Source organism: Phaseolus vulgaris, chromosome 1, assembly GCF_051622355.1.
Source record: "Phaseolus vulgaris cultivar YP4 chromosome 1, ASM5162235v1, whole genome shotgun sequence".
NCBI lineage: Eukaryota > Viridiplantae > Streptophyta > Magnoliopsida > Fabales > Fabaceae > Phaseolus > Phaseolus vulgaris.
In genome coordinates this window covers 17638425-17663017 of record NC_143498.1, presented here as the reverse complement: position 1 = coordinate 17663017, position 24593 = coordinate 17638425, and the positions used below count along the sequence as shown (strand labels likewise).

Genomic DNA, 24593 nt, shown 5'->3' with positions numbered 1-24593 from the left:
ATAAAGATACACTCCATATTCAAGCAAAGCAATCAATAAATATAACAATCATCATGGACGGAAAAAAGTAAATCCAAACAAACCCCAACTCAGGCAATATGGTCATTATAATCACGAAGGCTTTAATCAAGTAGTGATGCAAGTGTAAAGTGATGAGTTGTTGAAAGGAAGTACCTTTTTGCAATAATAAATCGAAGACTACGAAGGTTTATGGGTGTTCAAAGGAGTGTGCAGAGGAAGTTTGAAGAGCGCGAGGGTTTTGCAAGAGTTAAAGAAATGAAACAATGAGTGGTAGTGAGTTTTCGAATGTTGGCTTATACGTGTATGGGAATGTCAAACGACAATGCTTTCCTGCCATTGATGAGAGTGCCACATGTACGTTTGAGATTGAGTGTGGTGAGATGTCACCTCATAAACGCTTTGTGCGCCGCAGCACACCTACTCACTGAGAAATTGCTAGGTAAGTCGCTAGAGCGCTCGAAAAGCCTCTTTGCTTAGCCAAGCTCAGCTTGAGCCTGAGGGGCTTGTGTATTGGACAGAGTGCTCAGTGCTCAGAACTTGGTGCACAGTGTGGGTAGGTCAGCTCGGTTGTTGGGCTTATAAAGTGGATCATGAGTTTGACCCAGTTATGTTAGTAAGCCCGTTGGAGAATAATTGAAATAATATTTTTATACGCTAGTATAAGGTTATTAGTAAAAGATATTTCTTATCCTAAGGGTGTGTGTTAGTGCATGTAGTGGTTAAGTCACGTAAATATATTGTAACCCAAGTGTGCGTTTAGGGCACGTAGTGGTTAAGTTGCATGCATCGTGAAAGATAACGTTGCACCATGGGTAATGGTGCCCACATAAACAAAATATTTTCCTATAGTTAGTACTTGAAGATAAGTGCCTCGTTAGTAGTTGGTTTTTTTGTTGTTATTTTATGCTCTCATTAGAGATAAAATTCTTTTCTATTATAGCACTCTGAGTGGAGGTGCCCATAAACAAAATGTTTTCTGTTACGTATGTTTTCGGTTGAGGTTAGATTCTCATGAGAGAAAGCTATTACAAGAGATAAACTATAAAAGGGGCTTGAGACCCCATGTTAAGGTATGTTGTTTCTGAGATTGAAACTGAATAATTCTTTAATTTTAGTAAGCTCTTACTGACTTGATCAGTGTAATCAACAGGTAGGGTCCCCTCTGTTTCAAACAGAGCCACGTTCCAGTGCAACAAGACGTAGAACAAATTCCAGATAAGACATACCAGAGTTAGAGTTTGTCACCAGAGTCAACCGACGAGAAAGTTAACCAACGAGAACAAGAACAATTTAAATTTCTCAAAAAAATAGTTGAGAAATGTTTAAGAGTTCTTTTGGTCTTCCGCGCTAAAAAAAAATAATTTTCATCAATAGAATTATATAATATAAACATAAGTTTAATAATAATAATAATATTAAATTAAATTCATAATTACTTAATTGTACTCACCTAATCTGCAAACCATATATTATTTCTTTTGTATTAAAAACCGATAAGACCGTTAATGCATCTCGAGCTAGAAAAATCAATTATGAAAATAATATTATAGTTATAAAACAAGTGTTCGAATTAAACAAGTGTTTGAATTAATGCAATTCATCCTATAAATATGAAAACCAGTTGACTAATTACATTTACATTCTTTCTTTTCCTTTTATGTCAAACAAACTATTTAATGATGACTAGGTGCAACTTTATTAATAGAATTGTTGACATTAATTAGAAAGTAATAACTACATTAAATAGTTTGGAGATTTCTTCACATTCATAGTAAGCCAGCGTTATAGGAAATGAACAAAGCAAAAGGAGTCAATAAGTTAATGTACGCGTTACAAGATTAGAATAAAATCAATACTCTTTAAATAATTAGTAATTACAACAATTTTCAAATTAAAGACAGTAAAAAAAAGACAGTTACACCTTCATTCTTACGCGTCATCCATCCTTCATTTGCATAGTTAATATGCACACATGTTAGAGGATAAAAATATCATAATAATCATTTAGCTACTTTTCAATCATCAGTTTCCCAATAAAAAATATTTATTTTTAGCTGTTATTTTTAAATTTTAAAACAACATAATTGTTTAACTATACCCTGATTTAATTACTATGAAAAGAAAAAAAAATAATTATGACAATAGAGATAAAAAAAAAGTATAATAGCTACATTGAATAAAAAAGTGAAAAAGGTATAATGAATAGCTTAAAAAAAGAAAGGATTTTCTTGATTTGGAAAAAACAAGTTTAGATATAAATGAACATAGGGGGTATATATGATGTATGTGTAAAAAATTGGAATTATTAAAGTTTAAGATTAATTTATCTTAACTAGTGTAAAGTTAAGTTTTGATTTAGCATGTTGTGGATATTGTATTGAGTGATACCGAAAATAAGTTTGTTGATAGTTGAAGAGGAGTAGATGTTTGGTGAAGAAAAGAAAAGTGAAAGGAATGAGTGTTGAAGAATTGATGAGTGAGAATGGGCTTAAAAGAAGTTTGGGAGAGGATTTGGGGGGAAGTGGGAAGAGATAAAAAGGAAGAGGGTATTAATAATAAAGCTTAGTTGGAGTTAATAATATCATTAATTGGTTTCTCAAAAACACCTGTGCATGGTGTCCAAGTGGAGTGCTGAGCGAGTTTGGGAATCCACATATGACCTCAGAAGTGAAGCAACTGTACAAGTAAAGAAACAGCAAAATTCGCAATTATACTCTGCTGCGCGCCCCTCAGGCGCAAAAAATAAAAAATCAATCACGTGGTTCATATCCCCTCCATCAGGCCAACTTCCATTCAAATCAAATCACCATGTGCTCACCTTATCACTCAATTTGCCACTTGGCTCATTCTCAGTGAAGGAGTGCAGCATGCATAAACACACATCACCACACACTAGAATTCGAGAAGTAGCTGTTTTCAGATACAGCCCATGCAATGCACCCCAGTTTTTTTTAAGTTTGAAGTGCAAAGAGAGAACCCTCCAACACACTCTTCTTCTTCCTCCTCTTCTTCTCACTGAAGAGAGAATGCGTGTGAGTGTGTATGTGGTAATGTGGTGGTGGTGGTGGTGGGTGTGGTTTTATTATAAGATGAAAGAAGGAGAGAGAGAAGGAGAGAGAGAGAGAGAGAGGGATAGAAATACAAAATGAAAAACGCCATTGATTTCTGTTGTAAGTTTTCAGAACTTTTACAACAGGTGGAGGGTGTTATCGAGCCCCATGTTTCCTGTGTCTTCACCATCCATCCGTCACTCCCTGCTTGGCCACTATCTAACCACCACCACCACCACCACAAGAGCGCCAACCCCAATGCGCAAACCAAACCCATCTTCCCTTAACCCTGGTTTGCACTCACCCCCTATTCACACGCAGCCACATTGGCCTCATTAACTCTTCTCTCTCCCTCCACATTATTGTAAGCAGCAGAAAGCGCCAAAACCAAAACCATCCATGAATCCGCTCCTCACATCTGGTCACCACTCTGATTAACCCACTAACCTAACACAACCCAACCCATCTACTAGAGAGAGAGTGCGTTCATTATATTATGGTAAAAGTAAAAGGAAGCAAGGGGAGAGGATGGGGTGAGACGTGAATGCAGGATAAACAAATGTCATAAAAACCAGACCCCTGTAATCACAAAAATCCTTGCCAAAAATAGAAAAACTCCAAAAAAAGAAAAAAGATATTGAGAGAGGGTGGGTTGGGGGAAGAGAAGAGTGAAAGAGAGTCCACCATTGATCTCTTTAACACCAAACCCCACACCCATTTCGTGATTGCCGAGCGTCGTCCATACCCGCCCCTATCTATCTATATCTGCCTGCACACACTCAGACTGAGAGAAAGAGAACCAACTACTACAGTCACAGAAAACCAAAAGCACTGTGTGTGTCTCTCTAAAACAACCAAAAAAAAAGAAAAAAAAAACCCTAAGCTAATGATGATGGATCAGCGACAGCGAGAGAAACTGCTTCACAAAACCGAGGCCTGTGCTTTCGTGGCAGGTGTTGATGCCGAGCTTCGACTTGTCGCCGCCCCAGGGGACATCACCAACACCAACAACGTTAACAGGATCATCAACAGCACCAGCAGCAACGTATCTCAATCTCACGGGTCGGGTCGGATCCACGACACCAACCACCTTGGTCTCGTCGCTGCGGTTACCAACCTCGGAACTGTTCACAGGAAGAAGAGGATGCCCCGGCAGCGAAGATCCACCACCACCTCCACCACCAACCCCACCTTGTTTATGCAGATGCACCACTTCGACAACCCTTTCTCCTCTAAGCACCACCAGCCTAATTTACCATCTTCAACTCCCTCCGCCTCCTCGCACGTGCCATCCTCCTCTCTCCACTCTGTTAAACCCTCCACTCCTCCCCCGCCTGCACGTGTGAGTTACCCCTTTTGCTCTTTTTTTTCTTGCTTCCTCCAATTCTTTACTCTCAAGATCTCATCTTGTCTTATAAATGTACCTCCATTCTCAATTGGGTTGTTGCTTTGTCTTTGCTAATTGTCTTGCTAGGATTTTTCTAACCCCATTTTCGGATCTCATAAATTAAGTGTTTTTTTGCAGGTTTTTTTTTATTAAAATTGGAATTTCATTTTAAAGTTTTTTTCCTTTAACTCCAAAACATTAATTAAAAAAGAATTGCATCTGAGTTTTATTCAACTTTTTGACGATTTTTTTAATGCTTGTGTTTGTTTGTCTCGTGAATCTCTATGCTTATTTAATGAGAGTTTTGGTTTTGTGATAATCTTTTCCAATGCTAAATGGAAAGTTCTTTATATACATACATAAATATACACACCTTTATAGTTGAGATTACTACTATATTTCCTTGATTGAACAGAGCACAATTTAATTGTTTGATCTTCAATTTGGGAACCATTACGGGGGAATGGTGAGAATGGACGGCAAAAGTGGCACTCCAGTCAAGAAATGAACTGTGTTTTTTATATTAAAAATTCCCCACCACCGAAAAAGAGACTAAAAGGAAACAGAATATATGAAGACAGAAGTTTAGAAAAGAATCTCTTGTGAAAACAAATTCAAAATGAAATGAGAGTGAAGACATAGGCTACCATATTTTTTTTTGGGAACTTAATTGAGTAGTGAAATATGGAGTCGTTCATCACAAGTCAAACATAGTTTGATCTTCTGGCTATAGCTTGCGAACATTGTAAATTTAGTGTCAGATTGGGTTACCAAAAAAGATATACAAACACAAAAAAATGGGGCACACTTTTATCACAGGGATCATGATGAGTATATAAGTACGGAATTAGCTTCATAATTGGGAAGTAGCCAATATAAATTTCATTCATCTTGTATGTTTATTTGGTAAATCTTTCTTATATTATCAAAAAAGAGATTATTGGACTTTCCTATGTTTCTGTTTTGAGAAACTTTTGGAATAGATGTTTGTGATGCTACTAAATCTATCTTGAACCTTTGGTCCCCTATTAATTGCAAGATTGCCATATATAGGTACTTACCTCTATGTTAATTAATATTCTTCCTTGGAAGGCGAAATTCTTACTTTATATTGTGTAGAATTTTATTTTTTTAAAAAAAATTGATGATTAGTGGATATTGACGGCTTCATATTTGGGAAATTGTGTAGTTCAAGACATCCATATAAGGCATGCTGGACAATGCTTTGGGTACTCTGCCTCTTTACGACTATTAGCATATGGACCTGATGTCCTTATACAGGACATGATGTCGTTCATGTCTTACACCAGAATTGCATGTTTTCTCATAATTAATTATAGTTTTCTCCATCTTTTACTGACTTTTCTTAGGTGAGTGTCCCGTTCCAAATTGGTTTTATATGAGATTGACTGCAGAAATTGTTTTATGTTCTTCTAGGAAATCAATCATAGAAACTTGAGGTTCCTTTTCAAAAAGGAGTTGAAGAACAGTGATGTTAGCTCCCTAAGGAGAATGATTTTGCCAAAGGTTTGGTCTATCTCCCAATACTTGTCTCATCTTGTTTTCTATTCTAATATGAGCTTATAATAATAATTATAATAATAATGAATAAAATAATTGTTACTTGCAGAAAGCAGCAGAGACTTTCCTTCCAGCACTGGATTCAAAAGAAGGAATTTTGATGAACATGGACGATAAAGATGGTACTCATGTGTGGAATTTCAAGTACAGGTCTGCTATGTACATATATACTTGGTTTATCCAAATGTCAGAAAATAAACTAAATTGCATGGTCACATTATTATTTTACGAATATTAGTTGTTTTCGAATTCATAGTATCGAAAATTTGATTTGAAATGCAGGTTTTGGCCAAACAACAACAGTAGGATGTACGTACTTGAAAACACAGGTAAACTTTCCATATATAGTACTTATTGTCTGACAAGGGCCAGAACAGATAAAATTTAAATAATTTTAGTAATGAAATATTGTTGTGTCCAATATTTTCAGGAGAATTTGTCAGCACACATGGTCTTCGATTTGGCGATACCATCGTGGTTTACCAACATATTGAAAACAATAACTATGTACGTGCCGCACAAAAAAATTGCATATTTATTTTTCCGCACAAAGTCTCGATTTTAGGAATCACAACAAAAATTCATAGTTATTTTTTTTGTCTTTAATAGAAAAGTATTTATTAAAAAGATTACAATACTATTTGAGTTATGAAATTATTTTTAATTAAGTTGATTTAATTTTTGGATTTGATTTTAAAAAAAAAAATATGTTTGGGATATTTGTTAGGCATTGGTAGTTGGATTGTTTAGTTGAGGTTGTGTTGTGAAACTATGTATATGCAGGTTATTCAAGCTAGAAAAGGCTCGGAGGAGGATGAATTTATGGAACAAAGTAGTGAGACAGTGGACGACATGTTCCTGAGTGACTTGGAGGTGAACAAACCAGGTTGTTTCAATATAAACTATCCTGCAGTGAATGATACTGGCATGTCCTTCATATATGACACTACTTTCTCAAATGACTCCCCACTTGACTTTTTGGGTGGATCAATGACTAATCTTTCAAGGATTGGACCAGTTGAAACCTTTGGTTCTGTTGAGAATTTGTCCCTTGATGACTTCTATTAAAGCATCACACAACCACAAACAAACTAACCTGCTGCCAAGACCACTTTCAATCTGTCTTTCTCTGTGTGGCTACTATAAAAGTGCTTCTTTCTTTGTTTTCCACTCATGAACATGGGAGGATTTTTTAGTAGAATAAAAGAGTAGCCAGTGAGCATGTTTTGTGTTCCTCTCTCTTCAACAACTGAGACTACTCTGTCATGTATTCCTTATATTTATTTCAAACATCTATATAAATTATCTTCATAATTCATAATATGCCATCTCATATATCTCTTAGGATAGCTCTAACTCTTCCTGTTTCATTCATTCTCCTCCTTCTTCAAGAATTGCTCACAAACAGTGCTTGAGAGCCTTCTAGCTGTTGTAATGCTTATGTACTTCAGTGCCTGCTGCATAGTGATATAGATTGACAAACCAGCAGATGTTTGGATAGAGTTGAAAGAAAGATTGTGTGTGACTTACAATTTTTATAGATTGTCAAAACTTCAAGAACACAACTTCAAGTAAGGAAAGTGTGTTGCATCTTGTTCATCAAGTAGATGATGGTTTGAATCTCATCTCTTTCATGTATGCACTGTTGTTAGATGATTGAAGGGTCTCATTGAGCATAAACACTACAAGAAACACAATTCAAGATAGCTGAGATTTTGCTAAATCCTTGTCAACACTGGCAATAACTTTTAGTAAGATGGAAAAAATACTTATCCATTCACTCAAAATATTATATGAATCACATGAAATTTTCACAGCAACCCTCTATCCAATGAAGTTTGCACACACAATAAGATACAACATACCATATTTATGTATCCACTATAACCTTTTATATCTATAGTTCATTTGTGTACAAAAATAATTGTTACATTGGATAACAATAGATTTTTTTTTTATTGTTAGAGTATTATATAGATAATTCTTTTTTTCCACTTTTAGTTAACATTTTAAGACCCTGATCTAAATTAGATTGAATAGACAATTATTTTTTTAGTTTAATTTTTTATACAGCAATTATAAAACCATTGCATATGAAAATTGTTGATATATGTCTAGCACTAACAAAGTTGTTCTCAAATGTTCGAAAATAAAAATTATATTCATATTTATTTAATGTTTTGTATTGTACTTTCATTTTAATGATAATCTTAATTTTAATATTTATTTTATTAATTAAATATTATAATTCAAAAAACTAATTATAATATATATTTTTTTCTATTATTAATTTTGAATTTTTTTTATAAATAATTACTTATGTTTAACCAACACCATAATTAATATAACGAAAGTCTCACAAGTATTTAACTATCTCTGTACTTAATTTTAAACTTAACTGAAAATATTGTAAGATATAAAATAAAACTAATAATATAATACATAATACAAAAAGTATAATAATATAAATTAAAAACTGTAATTAAAATAATTAATCTACAAATAAAATAAATAAACATGTCATTTAATTTTTAAAATAACAAGATAACAAACTCAAAATTGTGAAAATTATGTATTTAAAATCAATTAATACATCATTTTAAAAAAATAACAATATTTATTTAATAAAAATAATATTGATTAAAAAAATCATAAAGTATATTTAATAATATACATTAAAAATTATTAATTACAAATAAGAAAATTCAAGAAACAATAAATATTTAAATAGTTGCATAATCACATTTATTAATTTTTAATTTATATTTATTGTTATAATTATTATTAAAAATAATAATAAATTTTAGTATATTTATTTTTCAATTAAAAATATAATTATATTTTTTATTTATATATTTTATAGGAAAATAAAATTTTAAAACATAAATAGAAAAAAATTTAGTAGAAATTTTTTCAAACATCCAACATTCATACCTCACACAATTATAAATACCTCATCTTCTTGCTTCTCATTCCAATAATAATACACATACACATCTCCAATTAAACTCCATAGTTACTTTTAGCTATTGCTCTTTCTAAGCTCATACTTGCTTTCCTTCTTGCCTAGCTTCTCCTGCTATGCTCATCAATCAGTATAAAAGATTCAAATAATTTGCTTTTTTTTTTATGGATCATATCATATAACAATATGAACCAAAGTTAAGTTGAGTTGGTTCAACTAGAGTTAACTAACCAATTTATGCCTGGTTTTGGTGAATCGAAGGTGCAAGAATAAATACCGGGATCTCTTCTTCAGCAAATAGGTAATACATATATACAAACACAGTTTTTTATGAACTAATAATTTGGTTAAGTATAATTAATACATGTTTTGATGTTCAGACTGTAACCAAGCATGTGGTGAGAGGTGTCTTTTATTATCTCATCCAAATCTCTGCAAAAGAGTTTGTAAAAGCTGCAACTGCGTCCCACCTGGTACTTCTGGAAACCAATAAATGTGTCCCTGCTATGTTAGGTTAACTACTCATGATGGCAAAGACAAGTGTTCTTAGACTTCATCATACATAAATTTCATATTATATATATATATATAATGTGTTTTTGAGTGAAGAAATAATAATATTGAACCCTTTTTTCAATTATTGTTGGATCATCCGGTCTGCATTCCGTGATTATGTCTATTTAGATATTACAAAATTAAGAACTATGTGTGAATTTCTGATTACTTTTTCTTTATAGTGTGTACTTGTCTTCCTTTCCTTGTAATGTTTCATTGTTATACCAATGAGAAATATTATTTTATGCTTTCATCATTTTATTAATAGTAATTTCTTCTACGATACCGGTATCATATTCTAGTGTTTGATTTTGTATTTAATATTATCTTTTCAAATTATGTTGTTCTTAGCTGGATAAATTCAAAAGGAATTTTTAAAAATAAAAAGTTGTTAGGATAGATTTCTCATTTTCTCACTTTCGAAACCAAACATGGATGAAATCTTAAAGGAGTAAAACAAATTTAGCTTATCTTAAAAATAAAAATAAAAACTAAAATTAAAAACAAAAATAAGAAGCAAATCAGGTTTTGTTTTTGTGCGCATGGGAATTACACATGGAATAATTCCGAACACATATGACTATTTGTTTTTTTATATATTATGAGCTATTTATATGAATAATTTTTTTTATATATATTATCAGCTATTTATAGGACTTTTTTTTATATATATCAACTATTTATATGACTAAAGCAATATATAAAAAATAATGTTTCTTATCCCTCATCATAGTTTTATCAAAAAAATTGTCTAGCTTTTCGGGATGTCTGTCCAATACCATTTTTCTCATCTCAATAATATTTAAAAATAGTTATATATGGATTTTTTATATTTTAAAACAAATAAGATATATAAGTAGTAAAATTTCATAAGAAACAATCATAAAAAAAGAAAATTTGATATTATTTAATAAATAAATTAGGTTATATAACATATATTACAAATTACTGATGATAATTTATTGGAATTGGTTTTCAGAACTTACCCTACATAGTATTGGTTAGACTTATGCGAGTTTTTTAAAGTTGATTTTTGAATATTAATTCATTATTAATTATTAAATTAAATTTTAATTAAAAAAAGTTTGCATCAATTAAATTAATTAAATCAAATATTAATTTTATTTATTAACGTATAATATGTTTTGATCTTGATGGGAGCTGTAATTAATGGGGTATTATGTCAGGATAAATAGATTGAAGAACCGAGTATGAGTATGTTAAAAAATGAGGTATTAAAGTTTTACTCTCAAATAGGATGTCAATATGAGAATCAATATTTAAAAATCAACTTTAATAAATTAGTATAAGTATAACCAATACTATGTATAGAACTTTTAAAAATCAATTCTAATAATTTATCATCAATAATAATTTGTAATCTAGGGTATATAACGTTATTTATTTATTGAATAATATCAACGTTTAATTATTAGAGAATACTGATATTAAATGTATAATTTAGTGATATTAACATTTTAAAATATCTTATATGTTAAAATATCTCTAGCCACACTTTTTTTTCTATAATTTTTGTAAAATCACATTTTTTCTTTTACTCATAAATTAGCAACATATTATCCTTCATATACCTAGGTTTTAACATTATGAGTCATTCCATCACCAAAAGTTCTTGTATATGTTGTTGATGCTACTATATCAGTTTTTTTTATATAACTACATTGATATATAAAAAATAATGTTTCTTTTCTTTCACTAAATTTTGTCAAAAATTCTAACTAGCTTTTCCGGGATCATTATCCGAATACTATTTTTCTCATCTCAATAATATATAAAAATAATTATATATGGATTCTATATATTTTAAAGTAAATAAGATATATAAGTATATAAAATATTAATAAAAAAAATTTATTATCATGAAATTTAACATTTAACATCAGCATTGCTAAGAGTTGAAAACTGATATTATTTAATAAATAATTAACATTATATACAATAGATTACAAATTGATTGCTGATGATAATTTATTAGAGTTGATTTTTAAAAATTTATTAGAGTTAGAAGGATGCTGATTATTAAAGTTGATGTTTAAATATTGACTTTCATATTAATTCATCGTTAATTATTAAATTGATTTTTAATTGTTTTTTTAATTAATTTTTTATATCAATTAAATTAACAATAAATCAAATATAAATATAAATTTAATATTAACTTAATTTATATTAGTTGGCTAATGCTAATAATAATAATAATTCTGTTTTCAATACAAAAAATACAAATTAACAATACCTCACACAATATGATGGCATTCTCAAGGAGCTCTTCTTGGATGTTTGTGAATATGGTGCGGAAGCTACGGTTTGAAATGGGCAAGGTCCTCCTAGGAGTTGTGGTAACCTTGAAGGTGCATGAAGAGTATGGAAGAAGGGAGGTTTGGCCAGCCCTTTGATAGATGGTGAAGGAAGATTAAACCTAAAAACTAGGTAAGGAGCAAGTATGGCACAAAATGGACAGCATAACTTTACTCAATTAATCTTCAAAATACAAGTGATGGGCTTCTCCTTTTATAGGCTAAGGAGGCCGTAAATGCTAAGCTAAGTGAAGATGAAATGCAAGCAAAATGAAATGGAAATGTGGAGGCACATGGCACATGGAGCACATGGCCGTTCCTAGTGGAGAATCTTCTAGAAAACGTGAGCTAGCTAGGTTAAAAACAAAAGGAGACAAGTTTATGCTTTCTAACACTACACTAACTACTAAGCCACCCCTAATGGGCCTCTATGTAGCATGTACAAGTTCTTCTCCCTCCCATCTGTTGCTTGACCCATTTGTGCGTGAAGATGCTTGGCCATGGACCTAGTGATAGGTCCTAGACGGTCTAGGCTTCCTCCTAGACGCTCCTTTTGTAGTCGCCCCTCATCTTGTGCTAGACGCTCCCTTCTTGAGTCTAGACACTCCCCACATGGCTCTAGGCGGTCTAGACTTGGATCTTGTCGTCCATAGTGTGGTGAGCTTGGCCCTCCTCCATCATCTCCTCCCCCTTGGAAAGGATTTTTCCTCAAATCCAGCTCGTCCTCGTCGTCATTGGTACCTACAAATGGAGAAAGATCAATTACATTAAAAGTATCATGCACTCCATATTCAAGAGGTAGGTCCAATTTGTATGCATTGTTATTGACTCTCTTGAGGATTTGAAAGGGTCCATCACCTCGGGGACTTAGTTTGGACTTCCTTTGAGTGGGAAATCGATCTTTGCGAAGGTGAAGCCAAACTAAGTCTCCTTCCTCAAAAATTATTTCTTTCTTTCCTTTATTGTTGTATTTTGTGTACTTCTCATTTTGTTGTTGTATTTGGATTTTAATCTTCTCATGCATTTTCTTCACAAAATCAGCTTTGATTACTCCTTCCTTATGCACAAATTCTTGTGGATTAGGAAGAGGTAACAAATCCATAGGTGTGAGAGGATTAAATCCATATACTACTTCAAAAGGAGAAGCATTAGTAGTCTTGTGGACTACTCGATTGTAAGCAAACTCAATGTGGGGAAGATACTCATCCCAAGATTTATGGTTTCCCTTCATGATAGCCCTAAGCATAGTCCCAAGAGATCGGTTGACTACTTCAGTTTGGCCATCCGTTTGAGGATGACAAGAAGTTGAAAATTGTAGTCTTGTTCCAAGTTTGCCCCAAAGAGTTTTCCAAAAGTGGCTGATGAACTTGGGATCTCTATCGGATACTATACTTCTAGGGAGACCATGAAGTCTCACCACTTCTCTAAAGAAGAGTCTAGAAATATTTTGAGCATCATCTACTTTGTGGCAAGGAATAAAATGGGACATTTTGCTAAAACGGTCCACTACCACAAAGATAGAATCATGGCCTTTTGCAGTCCTAGGGAGTCCTAAAATGAAATCCATATTAATGTCTTCCCAAGGAGCATTTACAATCGGCAAGGGAGTGTAGAGTCCATGAGACATTGTTCTAGACTTTGCTTTTAAACATGATATACATCTAGAACAATGTCTTTGGACATCTTTTCTCATGTGTGGCCAACAAAATTTTTCTTTCAAAAGGTCTAGAGTCTTATCAACTCCAAAATGGCCCATGAGTCCCCCCTCATGTGATTCCTTGACAAGGAGTTTCCTATGTGTGCCTTGGGGAATGCAAAGTTTTCCTTCTTTAAAAAGATATCCCTCGGCCACATAGTAACCTCCTTGCGCTCTATGTTGACATTGGGCATATATGGATGAGAGTTCTTGATCCTCTTGGTAAAGCTCTCTTATGTGATCAAATCCAAGAATTTGGGCACCCAATTTTGAAAAGAGTGTATGCCGTCTTGAAAGAGCATCAACCACTATATTGGTGCTTCCTTTCTTGTATTTGATTACATAAGGAAATTGTTCAAGAAACTCCATCCATTTAGCATGTCTCTTGTTGAGCTTGTGTTGGCCCTTTAAATATTTTAAAGACTCGTGATCACTATGGATGACAAATTCTTCGGACACAAGGTAGTGTTCCCAAGTCTTTAGGGTTCGCACAAGAGCATAAAGCTCTTTGTCATAGGTGGGATAGTTGAGGGTGGCACCATGGAGTTTTTCACTAAAATATGCAATGGGGTGTCCACCTTGCAACAATACCGCACCTATGCCTACTCCCGATGCATCACATTCTATCTCAAAAGTTTTGGAAAAATTTGGAAGAGCTAGAATTGGTGCATTGGTGAGTTGAGCCTTTAGCCTTTGGAAGGCTTGCTCAGGCTTATCATTCCAACAAAATGCAACATCTTTTTTTACAAGTTCATTCAAAGGAGAAGCTAGGCTTGAAAAATTAGGCACAAACCTTCTATAGAAGCTAGCTAACCCATGAAAACTCCTTACATCACTTACATTTTGTGGAGTGGGCCACTCTCGGATGGCTTTGATTTTCTCGGGGTCGACATGCACCCCCCTTTGGTTAACTATGAAACCTAAGAAAACTACACTATCTACACAAAAGGTGCACTTATCCCTATTGGCAAAAAGACTATTTTTCCTAAGCACTAGAAGAACTTCCCTAAGGTGACTTAGATGGTCTTCTAGGGTTTTGCTATACACTAGGATATCATCAAAATAAACTACTACATATTTACCTATGCAATCTCTCAAGGTATGATTCATGAGCCTCGTGAAAGTACTAGGGGCATTAGTGAGCCCAAAGGGCATCACCAACCACTCATATAATCCAAATTTGGTCTTAAAAGCGGTTTTCCATTCATCACCCTCTTTGATTCTAATTTGGTGGTATCCACTTTTAAGGTCAATTTTAGAGAATATGGTTGACCCATGTAGTTCATCAAGCATGTCATCAAGCCTTGGGATTGGATGCCTATACTTGATGGTGATGTTGTTGATTGCTCGACAATCACAACACATGCGCCATTTTCCATCTTTTTTGGGCACCAACAAGACAGGTATAGCACAAGGGCTTAGGCTCTTTTGAACCCAACCCTTCTCCAACAAGTCTTGAACTTGTGACTCTATCTCCTTGGTTTCCTCGGGGTTTGTTCTATAAGCGGGCCTATTTGGTAGGCTTGCCCCCGGAATGAAGTCAATTTGATATTCTATACCTCTAATGGGAGGAAGTCCAATAGGTCCCTCATTAGAGAATATATCTTCAAATTCACTTAAAAGTTTTTCTACTTGAGGAGGTAGACTCATGAGTTCATCACTTGTGGCAGTGCATGTAAGTGTTCCTTTACAAAAGACTAGGCTTGGTTGTTCAACAAGAAGCAAATTTTCCAAAACATTTTCAAATTTTTTTTCTTGTTGAGCAACCTTATGGGAAGGAACTCTCTTCTCCCACGCCTTTCTATCCCTAAGGATTTTCTTTTTTTTAGCACTCTTTTTTTTTGTTTTCCTCATCCCTCTTATGTTTCATTTGTATTTGGTCTTTCACCACTTGAGAATGTGGTAAAGGACTAAGTACAAATTTCCTATGCTTATGGGTGAAGGAAATCTCGTTAGTGAGACCATCATGCAAGGTTTTCTTGTCAAATTGCCATGGTCTCCCTAATAAGATGTGGCAAACTTCCATAGGCACTACATCACATAAAACTTTGTCTTTGTAGTTCCCTATGGAAAACTTGATTTCCACTTGCTTATCTACACTTAGTTCCCCATTTTCATTAAGCCATTGTAGTTTGTAAGGTTTTGGGTGAGGAACTACTTGTAGATTAAGCTTATCAACCATTCTAGCACTACAACAATTACAACTAGATCCACTATCCACAATGAGGGAACATATATTTTCTAAAACATTGCATCTTGTATGAAATATGTTCTCCCTTTGTGTTTCCATGGATGTGCTAGGGTGATTGTTGAGGGTTCTCCTAATCATAAGCAATTCTCCCTCTAATGGAGCTACCCTCTCATCCTCTCCCCCTTCCTCTCTCTCACTAGGCTCATCCTCGCCATTAGTGTATTCATCTACACCCTTTAAAAACAAAGTCCTTTGGTTTGGGCATTGTGCTTGCACATGCCCTCTTCCATAACACTTAAAACACTTAACATCTCTAGCTCGGATGGGTGGGGTGGAGGTTTCTTTTGCTAAGGGTTTGGTAGATTCTTTTGGTTTTTCTCTTGATGTGCTACCCTCCCTTCTACATTCTTTCTTGGGGGTAAAAGCTTGAGCAGGAACTCACCCTTTGACTTGAAGTTTTGCGCAAAATTTGTTGTTCAACTTTAATGCAAAGTTGAACCAAGTCATTCAAGTCTTGGTAGGGAAGGAGTTCTACCCTATCTCTTATCTCAAGAGAAAGGCCACTAAGGAACCTAGCTATGGTGGTGTCCTCCTCTTCCCTAATGGATGCTCTCATCATGTAGAGCTCCATTTTCTGCCTATACTCCTCTACACTCATATTTTTTTGTTGGAGTCTTTGGAGCTTGTCCATTAACTCCCTATGGTAGTATGAGGGTATGTGTCGACGTCTTAGGGCTCCCCTAAGGTCATTCCAATATGTAATGGGAGGTTCCCTATGAAGACGTCTTTCTCTTTCGAGAGAGGTCCACCAATACATGGCGTTCCCTTGGAAGCTAAGGGTGGCTAAGGGTACCTTGCGTTCTTCACTCACCCTATGGCAAGCAAAGAGTTGCTCTACTTTCATCTCCCAATCTAGGTAGATTTCTACATTCTCCTTACCATGGAAGTGAGGTAGGTCTACTCTAACCTCCCTTGGCCCCTCTTGCTCCCTTTGCCTATTTCTTCTAGGGGGTGGTTGGTAATAGTCATTGATTCTAAGGCTTCCCTCCCCTAGAGACTCATTACTTTTAGAATAGGATGTATGAGTATGAGTTTTTATTTTATTTTTGAGACTTCTCTTCCTTGGCTTTAGTCAACTCATTGATTTTAGTCTCATTCTCCAATTGTCTAAAAGAAATCATTTGCACAGCTTGTGAAACTTCTTTCAAAAGAGTTTTCAAAGATTTTACTTCACTTTCAATAGACTTTGCAGAATGAGAAGAAGAAGACATGACTAGAGCTTTGTGTGTAGAAGTATTTTACTTTGAGAAAATTTAGGGAAGTCAAAGAAGGTAGTCTTCCAGGTAAGGGAGGTGAGTCACAAAGGACTACTTAAATACCAAGCCTTGCCTTAGCCAAAGACTATCCCTCAATGTCTTCACACAAAGTTTTCTCTTAGTAAACCACTCAAAACACAATTAGGTTGGAGAAATCAGATTTTAATGCAAGAAAACAATGCAAACTAGCTAATTAACCAAACAAAGAATTAACAAAGCTTTAAGCAATAGAAGACAATTAAAAACGTAACTAGCTAAAGCAAAGAGATGCAATTAAAACAATTAACAATTGCTAAACTAGATAGTTCTACACTAGTCGGCCCTAGGTGAGGCTTCTTGGACACTTGGAGCCCTTGAAGACACACTCACTGTCTAATCACGTAATTAAAGAAGTAATTAACAAAAGTTAAGTTGCAAAGAAAATAAAGAAAACTCTCTTTGTTGATCTTTTTTTTTGCTATTGGCACTTCCTTGGCTGTCTTTTCTTTGTTGGGCCTTCCAAAGTTTGTGGTGTTTTTTGTAGGAATTTGTTTTCTGCCCTTGCCTTTGTTCCTCTTAGAATTAGGGAATTAATTCTCCAATCCAGCACCTATCAAGCAAACTAGACCTCACTCAAGTCAAATTTCCACTCAAATAAGCACCAATTGAGAATCAATCCACCACCAAAATTAGAGGTCAAAGAATTAAAGCAAGAAACAAATTAATTGGAAAAACAGTACCACACAAATGGAGTTAAAATGTGACAACTAGAAAGAGTTCCAAAGAAATATTAGACAAGCAAATAAAGGTACTCAAAGAAAGGTAGGCACACAAAATGGATCCTAAGAATAGCACTAGAATTGAATTCAAAATAAAAAAACAGCACCACTGAAATAATTGTTGTAGGCCAGAGAGCGTTATTTTCCCCGATTTATGCTGAGCTGTCCTTTTAATATTTGCTTCTGAAAATTTATATGCAAATAATTCAAGATCTCAAATAAATTCTGGCGTTGGTTTCACTCCAAACGCATGAACCATTTTTTTTTAATAAATTTTCTAAAATCAGTGTTCAGTTACGCCAACTGTAGCGCCAGATTTGCACACTGTTTTTATAATATTTATCATTTTTTTTCTATTGACTCTTTTGAACTGATTTTTTTTTTTGTCTTTTCTGTAACACCTCAATCTTGCATAATCCAGAGAATCAGAAATTTCCTATATGGGAAAATAATTTTCTTAAGCAAAACAGCCAGCACAGAGTTATGCAAAACAGGGGATTCTGTAAAATCTGAAAAATAACAGCAAGATACCAAAAGAAAAACACAATGGAATTGGTGAAAAGGAATTTGTGTAGATCTAAGCACAAATATGAACTCAAGCTAAAAATAAAAGGCACCAAAGGATCAAAAACACAGCAGATTCAAAACAAAATTTAGACCAAAATCAAGAAACAAATAAGCCAAACAAAGTACTACTATGATTTGATGACATTTTGGAAAAATATGACTAGACAAAACACATATAGATTCAGAAATTAAAAGACTCAAAGAGTATAAAATGAACCAAATAAAATTGCAATAAGGACTCAAATACCTAAAATAAAAACAGCAACACAAAGTGTATGGAATCCTACCAAAAATTGCACAAAGATTGCTCAAGAACAATTGAACAAGATGCACCGATTGGAATTTCCAAACAGCACACCAATTCAAAGCAAAAATTAAAAAACAACAAGACAATATGGAATGTAAAGAACAACACGGATTAAAGAAGAACTCAAAATGAAAATGACCAAGAACTACTCATCTTTGAAGAACCTATGCTCATGATACCAAATGATGGCATTCTCAAGGAGCTCTTCTTGGATGTTTGTGAATATAATGCGAAAGCTATGGTTTGAAATGGGCAAGGTCCTCCTAGGAGTTGTGGTGACCTTGAAGGTGCATGAAGAGTATGGAAGAAGGGAGGTTTGGCCAACCCTTTGATAGATGGTGAAGGAAGATTAAACCTAAAAACTAGGTAAGGAGCAAGTATGACACAAAATGGGCAGCATAACTTTACTCAATTAATCTTCAAAATACAAGTGATGGGCTTCTCCTTTTATAGGCTAAGGAGGTCGTAAATGCTAAGCTAAGTGAAGATGAAATGCAAGCAAAATGAAAAGGAAATGTGGAGGCACATGGAACATGGAGCACATGGCCGTTCCTAGTGGAGAATCTTCTAGAAAACGTGAGCTAGCTAGGTTAAAAACAAAAGGAGACAAGTTTATGCTTTCTAACACTACACTAACTACTAAGCCACCCCTAATGGGCCTCCATGTAGCATGTACAAGTTCTTCTCCCTCCCATCCGTTGCTTGACCCATTTGTGCGTGAAGATGCTTGGCCATGGACCTAGTGATAGGTCCTAGACAGTCTAGGCTTCCTCCTAGATGCTCCTTTTGTAGTCGCCCCTCATCTTGTGCTAGACTCTCCCTTCTTGAGTCTAGACACTCCCCACATGGCTTTAGACGGTCTAGACTTGGATCTTGTCGTCCATAGTGTGGTGAGCTTGCCCTCCTCCATCACAATAATTCATCATTAATTATTAAATTAAATTTTACTTAAATTTTTTTTGTATCAATTAAATTAATAAATTCCAATATTAATTTCATTTTTAATGTATAATATGTTTTGGTCTTGATGGGAATTGTAGTTAATGGAGTATTATGCAGGATAAGTGGATTGAAGAACCGATACATTAAAAAATGAGGTAATAAGGTATTAAAGTTTAAGGTTGTTGATTGCTCTTTTTTGAGAAAATAAAAGTTAAGGAAGCAATATGGGATTGCTCATAAAAAAAAAAGAAGCAATATGGGATTGCTGATAAAAAAAAAGAAGCAATATGGGACTCAAAGCTTTAAAAGTCTTGCTCTTGATGGAGTAATGATAATTTAACTAATACAAATTTTTTTGAATTAAAAATTAATTTAATAATTAATGATAAATTAATATGAGAATTAATATTTAAAAATCAACTATAATAAGTTAGTATAAGTTTAACTAATACTATGTATTTATAAACATCAGACACTCCTCTTAAATGGCGTGTCGGTGTCGAATACTCGTATCAGACACTGACACTCAAATGACACTTGTAGGACACGTATCCGTGAAGTGTCCAATTCAAAAAGTATTTGTTGGATTTTTTGACAATTCTAATACGGTTCTAACACAATATTAAAAAGAAAAAATACATTAATTTTTTAAAAACTCAAACTTATTGTATAAATTTTTATTATAATTATAAAAATAAAAAAATAAATCATTTTGATCCAGTCATGAAAAACATCTTTCTGCTCCAAAAAAAAAAATCTGGAACATACTTGTACACATAAATCTTTATTGTCAATTTATATAATTCATAATTATATAATATATAGATTCGTGTTCCGTATCCTACATTTTAGAGATTATATGTATCTTTGTGTTTGTGTCTGTGTCGTATCAATGTTTGTGCTACATAGCTATATATAAAAATTTTAAAAATCAGCTCTAATAAATTATCATTAATAATAATTTATAATCTATGGTATATAATGTTATTTATGAAATAATATCAATTTTTAATTATTAGAGAATGATGATGTTAAATGTTAATTTTCATGATATTAACATTTTAAAATATCTTATATATTTTGACCAGGCTAAATAAATATCATCTTTTAATAATTAGAGAATGTTGATGTTAAATGTTATTTTTCATGATATTAGCTTTTAAAATATCTTATGTCTTATATACTTTCACCAGGTTAAATAAAACTCTAATAGTTTTTTATGTTTTAAATACTTTCACCAGGTAATTTTAGTTTAATTAATAAAAAAATAATTAATTTTTTAGTGATAAATTAATATGAGAATTAATATTTAAAAATTAACTTTAATAAATTAGCATAAGTCTAACCAACACTATGTAAAACTTTTAAAAATCAGCTATAATTTATCATCAATAATTATTTGTAATCTATGATATATAAAGTTATTTATTTATTGAATATCAACTTTCAAGTATTAGAGAATACTGATACTAAATGTATATTTTTGTGATATTAACCTTTTAAAATATCTTATATGTTAAAATTGTTGAACAAAGGTTTTGATTACTCTAAATCTTGAAGAGTGGTGTGAAGTTCTGTTGCTGCTTGTTTAGTTGGGTATTTTGTAGTATTTGAATTTGTAATCCACTTTAAGAATTGATCCAAGACAATTTGATCTTGAATCTGTGAGTTAAAGAATCAAGCATGAAAGGGAAGATATAAACTATATTTCTTGTTGCAAATCTTAATTGTACTTTAGTCGCTTGAAAGCTAAGTGGATTTCTTTAATCATGAACCATGACTATTTGAGAGTGTAACTTTGCCTTAAGAATAAAAACTCATGTCCTTTTAATTCTTAAAATGGTATTCTCTTTTCACTTGAATTATGAATGATCTCTTTTGATGTCTTTAAATGTGAAATCCCTCATCTATTCAAAGGTTATGTAAGTATTCTTATTCTGGTTCTTCTTTGCCAATAATTCTTGATTTGTGAAAAGTCATAACTACTGACTTATTGTTTTCTCGAAACAACCAATTGTTTCACCTCTGGCAACACTAATTTAAGGCTGATTTAATTCTCTGTGCATTGGTTCTGCTGCTGATTTCTTTGAAAGGCTATTATAAGTCAAAATTTCATTTATCATGGCTTTGAAACTGCTATGGAAGGAAGTTATGTTGGTCATAAATGGAATATATTTCATATCTTCTTGGAAGTTTAAGAGTTTTTATGACTAGTCAATTTTCCATGTGCTGGTCATGTGAATTATGTTCAAAGGCTGACGTGAGTAAGTTATTTCTCTGAACAGATTCTTTTTCTTGAAGAAATCAACCCAGTAAAAGTCAAACTAAGTAACTGCTTTTACTTCTATATAACCATATTTGTTCAGTTGTTTTTCTTCACACAATCAACCCATTGATTAATCCTTTGCCTTTATATCAAATTTGTTGTCTTCCTCCTTTTGATTATGATATTTCCTCCCTTATCCATGGAATCAACACCTCCTCCCTCTAAAAGGATGAAGTCCAAAGGAGTAAAAAGAAGCGGTCGTTTAGAAGGCTGGTTTGCTAAAGAAGATGAGAAAATTGAAAAATATCTTCACGAAACCAGCAGAAAAGCAATCAATAATCCAAAGCTTGTCACCTTCAATTAGTTAAAAGAGTAGAAACTTACTAAAGTAAGGAGCCTACTGAAGGAACAACAACTGAAGAATTTCCTTGAAATGTTTGGAAACATTTCCAAACTTGGTAAGAGTTTTCTATACCAATTTACAAATTGTTGGTGATACTATCAACTATCATGTAAAAGGAGTTGATATGGAAATAACCCCTGAAGTCTGGACTGCGATTACTGGACTGAAGTTTGATGGATTAAGAATAAATAAAGGGAACATTGGTGTTGTTGAAGAATTCAACAAAATGCAATTTTATAGAAGTTGCTTGAAGAATCCTCAAACCAAAGTCTAGTTCTTGATTTAACCCTAATTCTTCTCGTGGTGGTCGTATGCCTTCAAGAAACCATGGTTCTTCCCGCTCCAATCGCTTTACCAATACTCGTATTCCCAACAACAATGCTTCAAATTTCAATATGCCTTGGCACACCGTTAAACATCCGTGCCAGATTTGTGGCAAAATTGGTCATACAATGGTTCATTGTTGGCACAGGTATGATCAGTTTGAACAAAATTCCTTCACTGCTAACATGTCTCAATTTCCTTCTCACCCAGATGAACAATCCTCCATTCTTGGAGCACCATCCACCGTAATTGATCCTCTGTGGTACCCTGATAGTGGGGCATCCCATCATATCACAAATGATTCAGAAGTCTTTATCAATAAATCCTCCTATCAAGGTGTTGATCAAGTTCGAATTGGTAATGGTACAGGTATGCATATTGCACATATTGGTACTGCGAAATATACTTCATCACACTAATACAGCTTTTATCTTACGAAATCTTCTTCATGTTCCTCACATCACAAAGAACTTACTTAGTGTTTCTCATTTTGCCAAAGATAATAATAATGTCTACTTTGAATTTTTTCCTAACGATTGCTATGTGAAACATCAAGTAACCAAACAGACTTTGCTTCACGGAACTGTTAAAGATGGCATCTATGTTTTTCCTGAGCCTCTTTTTTCTGTTTTTGCTAATGCAAACAACAATGTTCTTAAATCTGGAAATTTTGATATACAGCTTTGGCATGCTAGACTAGGCCATTGTAATTACAATATTGTTAAAACAGTTTTCCAAAACTGTAATATTCGATTTGATGGTTGCAAACAGTTCTATGATGCATGTGTGATTGGCAAAGCTACTCAAATGCCTTTTAAAGATTCGACTACTGTTTATAATTCTCCTTAACAATTAATCTATATTGATATTTGGGTCCTGCACCAATTCTTTCTTCCACTGGAGCATGTTATTATATCTCTTTTCTTGATGCTTTTTCTAAGTATACATGGTTGTTCCTTATACATACGGCAAGTTCATTAAGGAAGCAACACATGGGAGAGAAAAAATTCTTGATTGGTTGTGATAAATTTGCTTTAATATTTAATGTTAGTAAACAATATAAAAAAATTAATGTCATTAATTTAAGTGATAATCAATCATCTTAAAATGGTCTCGGTTTGAATCTTGTGGATGAAAAAAATAGTTAAAATGTCATTTAAGTCTAATCCACAGACTTAACCACACCCATTATAAAAAATTGAAATTATAAATAAGTTAATTCAAGGTATTACATATGTGCTTATTGAAAACATTATTGTTTAACCTCATTTTTATATCCTTTAATCAATAATTCATATGGTTATCATAATATTGAGATTAGGATGTACTTATAATGTTAAACAATTTATCATGCTAAGTACGTGTTATATAAATCTTTAAAAAATAATGATAAAAAATATATGTTTTATCAACTATTGAAACTTTTCAACATAATTCTAATTATTTTCACTAATTCGACTTGAACTAATCCAATTTTATTAAAGAACCAATACTTTTGACTGATTCTCGTACATTATTTATACCTGTCACATTTTGTTGCACAATATATATTCAAATTCAAATTATATTTTACTATTTTACTTTTTTTTTCCTTTGTATACATCCTTTTATAAATATAAAAATGTACGATATAAATGTGGCTAATTCTCCCTGTATCAGATCAATTATGACCTATATTCAACACGACAAAGAAAATGTCAGTTTTATCCTTATTTTTTCATATATTTATATCCGCAACACAAATAAGACAGTTTCAAATATACAAATTTGAACTGAGATTTGTCTTTCAGATATGACAATCCGCAACATAATAATGTCTTCCGGATACTAAAATTCAGAAGTTTTTTTTTTTTCATTTTGGATACGAAAATCTGGAAAAGATGACAATGACAATTTAGAGTTTAAAAAGAAATGATAGGTGCAGATCAAAATTGATCTGGTGCAGG

At 33.1% G+C, this 24593-nt stretch overlaps 1 protein-coding gene across 1 annotated transcript; it reads left to right on the top strand.

The window, feature by feature from the left end:
• Positions 1–3721: 3721 nt before the first annotated feature.
• On the top strand, positions 3722–7360 carry LOC137815451 (B3 domain-containing transcription factor FUS3). Its single transcript, XM_068618579.2, has 6 exons — positions 3722–4413; positions 5896–5985; positions 6089–6189; positions 6322–6368; positions 6470–6546; positions 6823–7360. The coding sequence occupies exons 1-6, from the start codon at positions 3958–3960 to the stop codon at positions 7105–7107; spliced, it is 1056 nt and encodes a 351-aa protein (XP_068474680.1). The 5' UTR covers positions 3722–3957; the 3' UTR covers positions 7108–7360.
• Positions 7361–24593: the final 17233 nt, after the last annotated feature.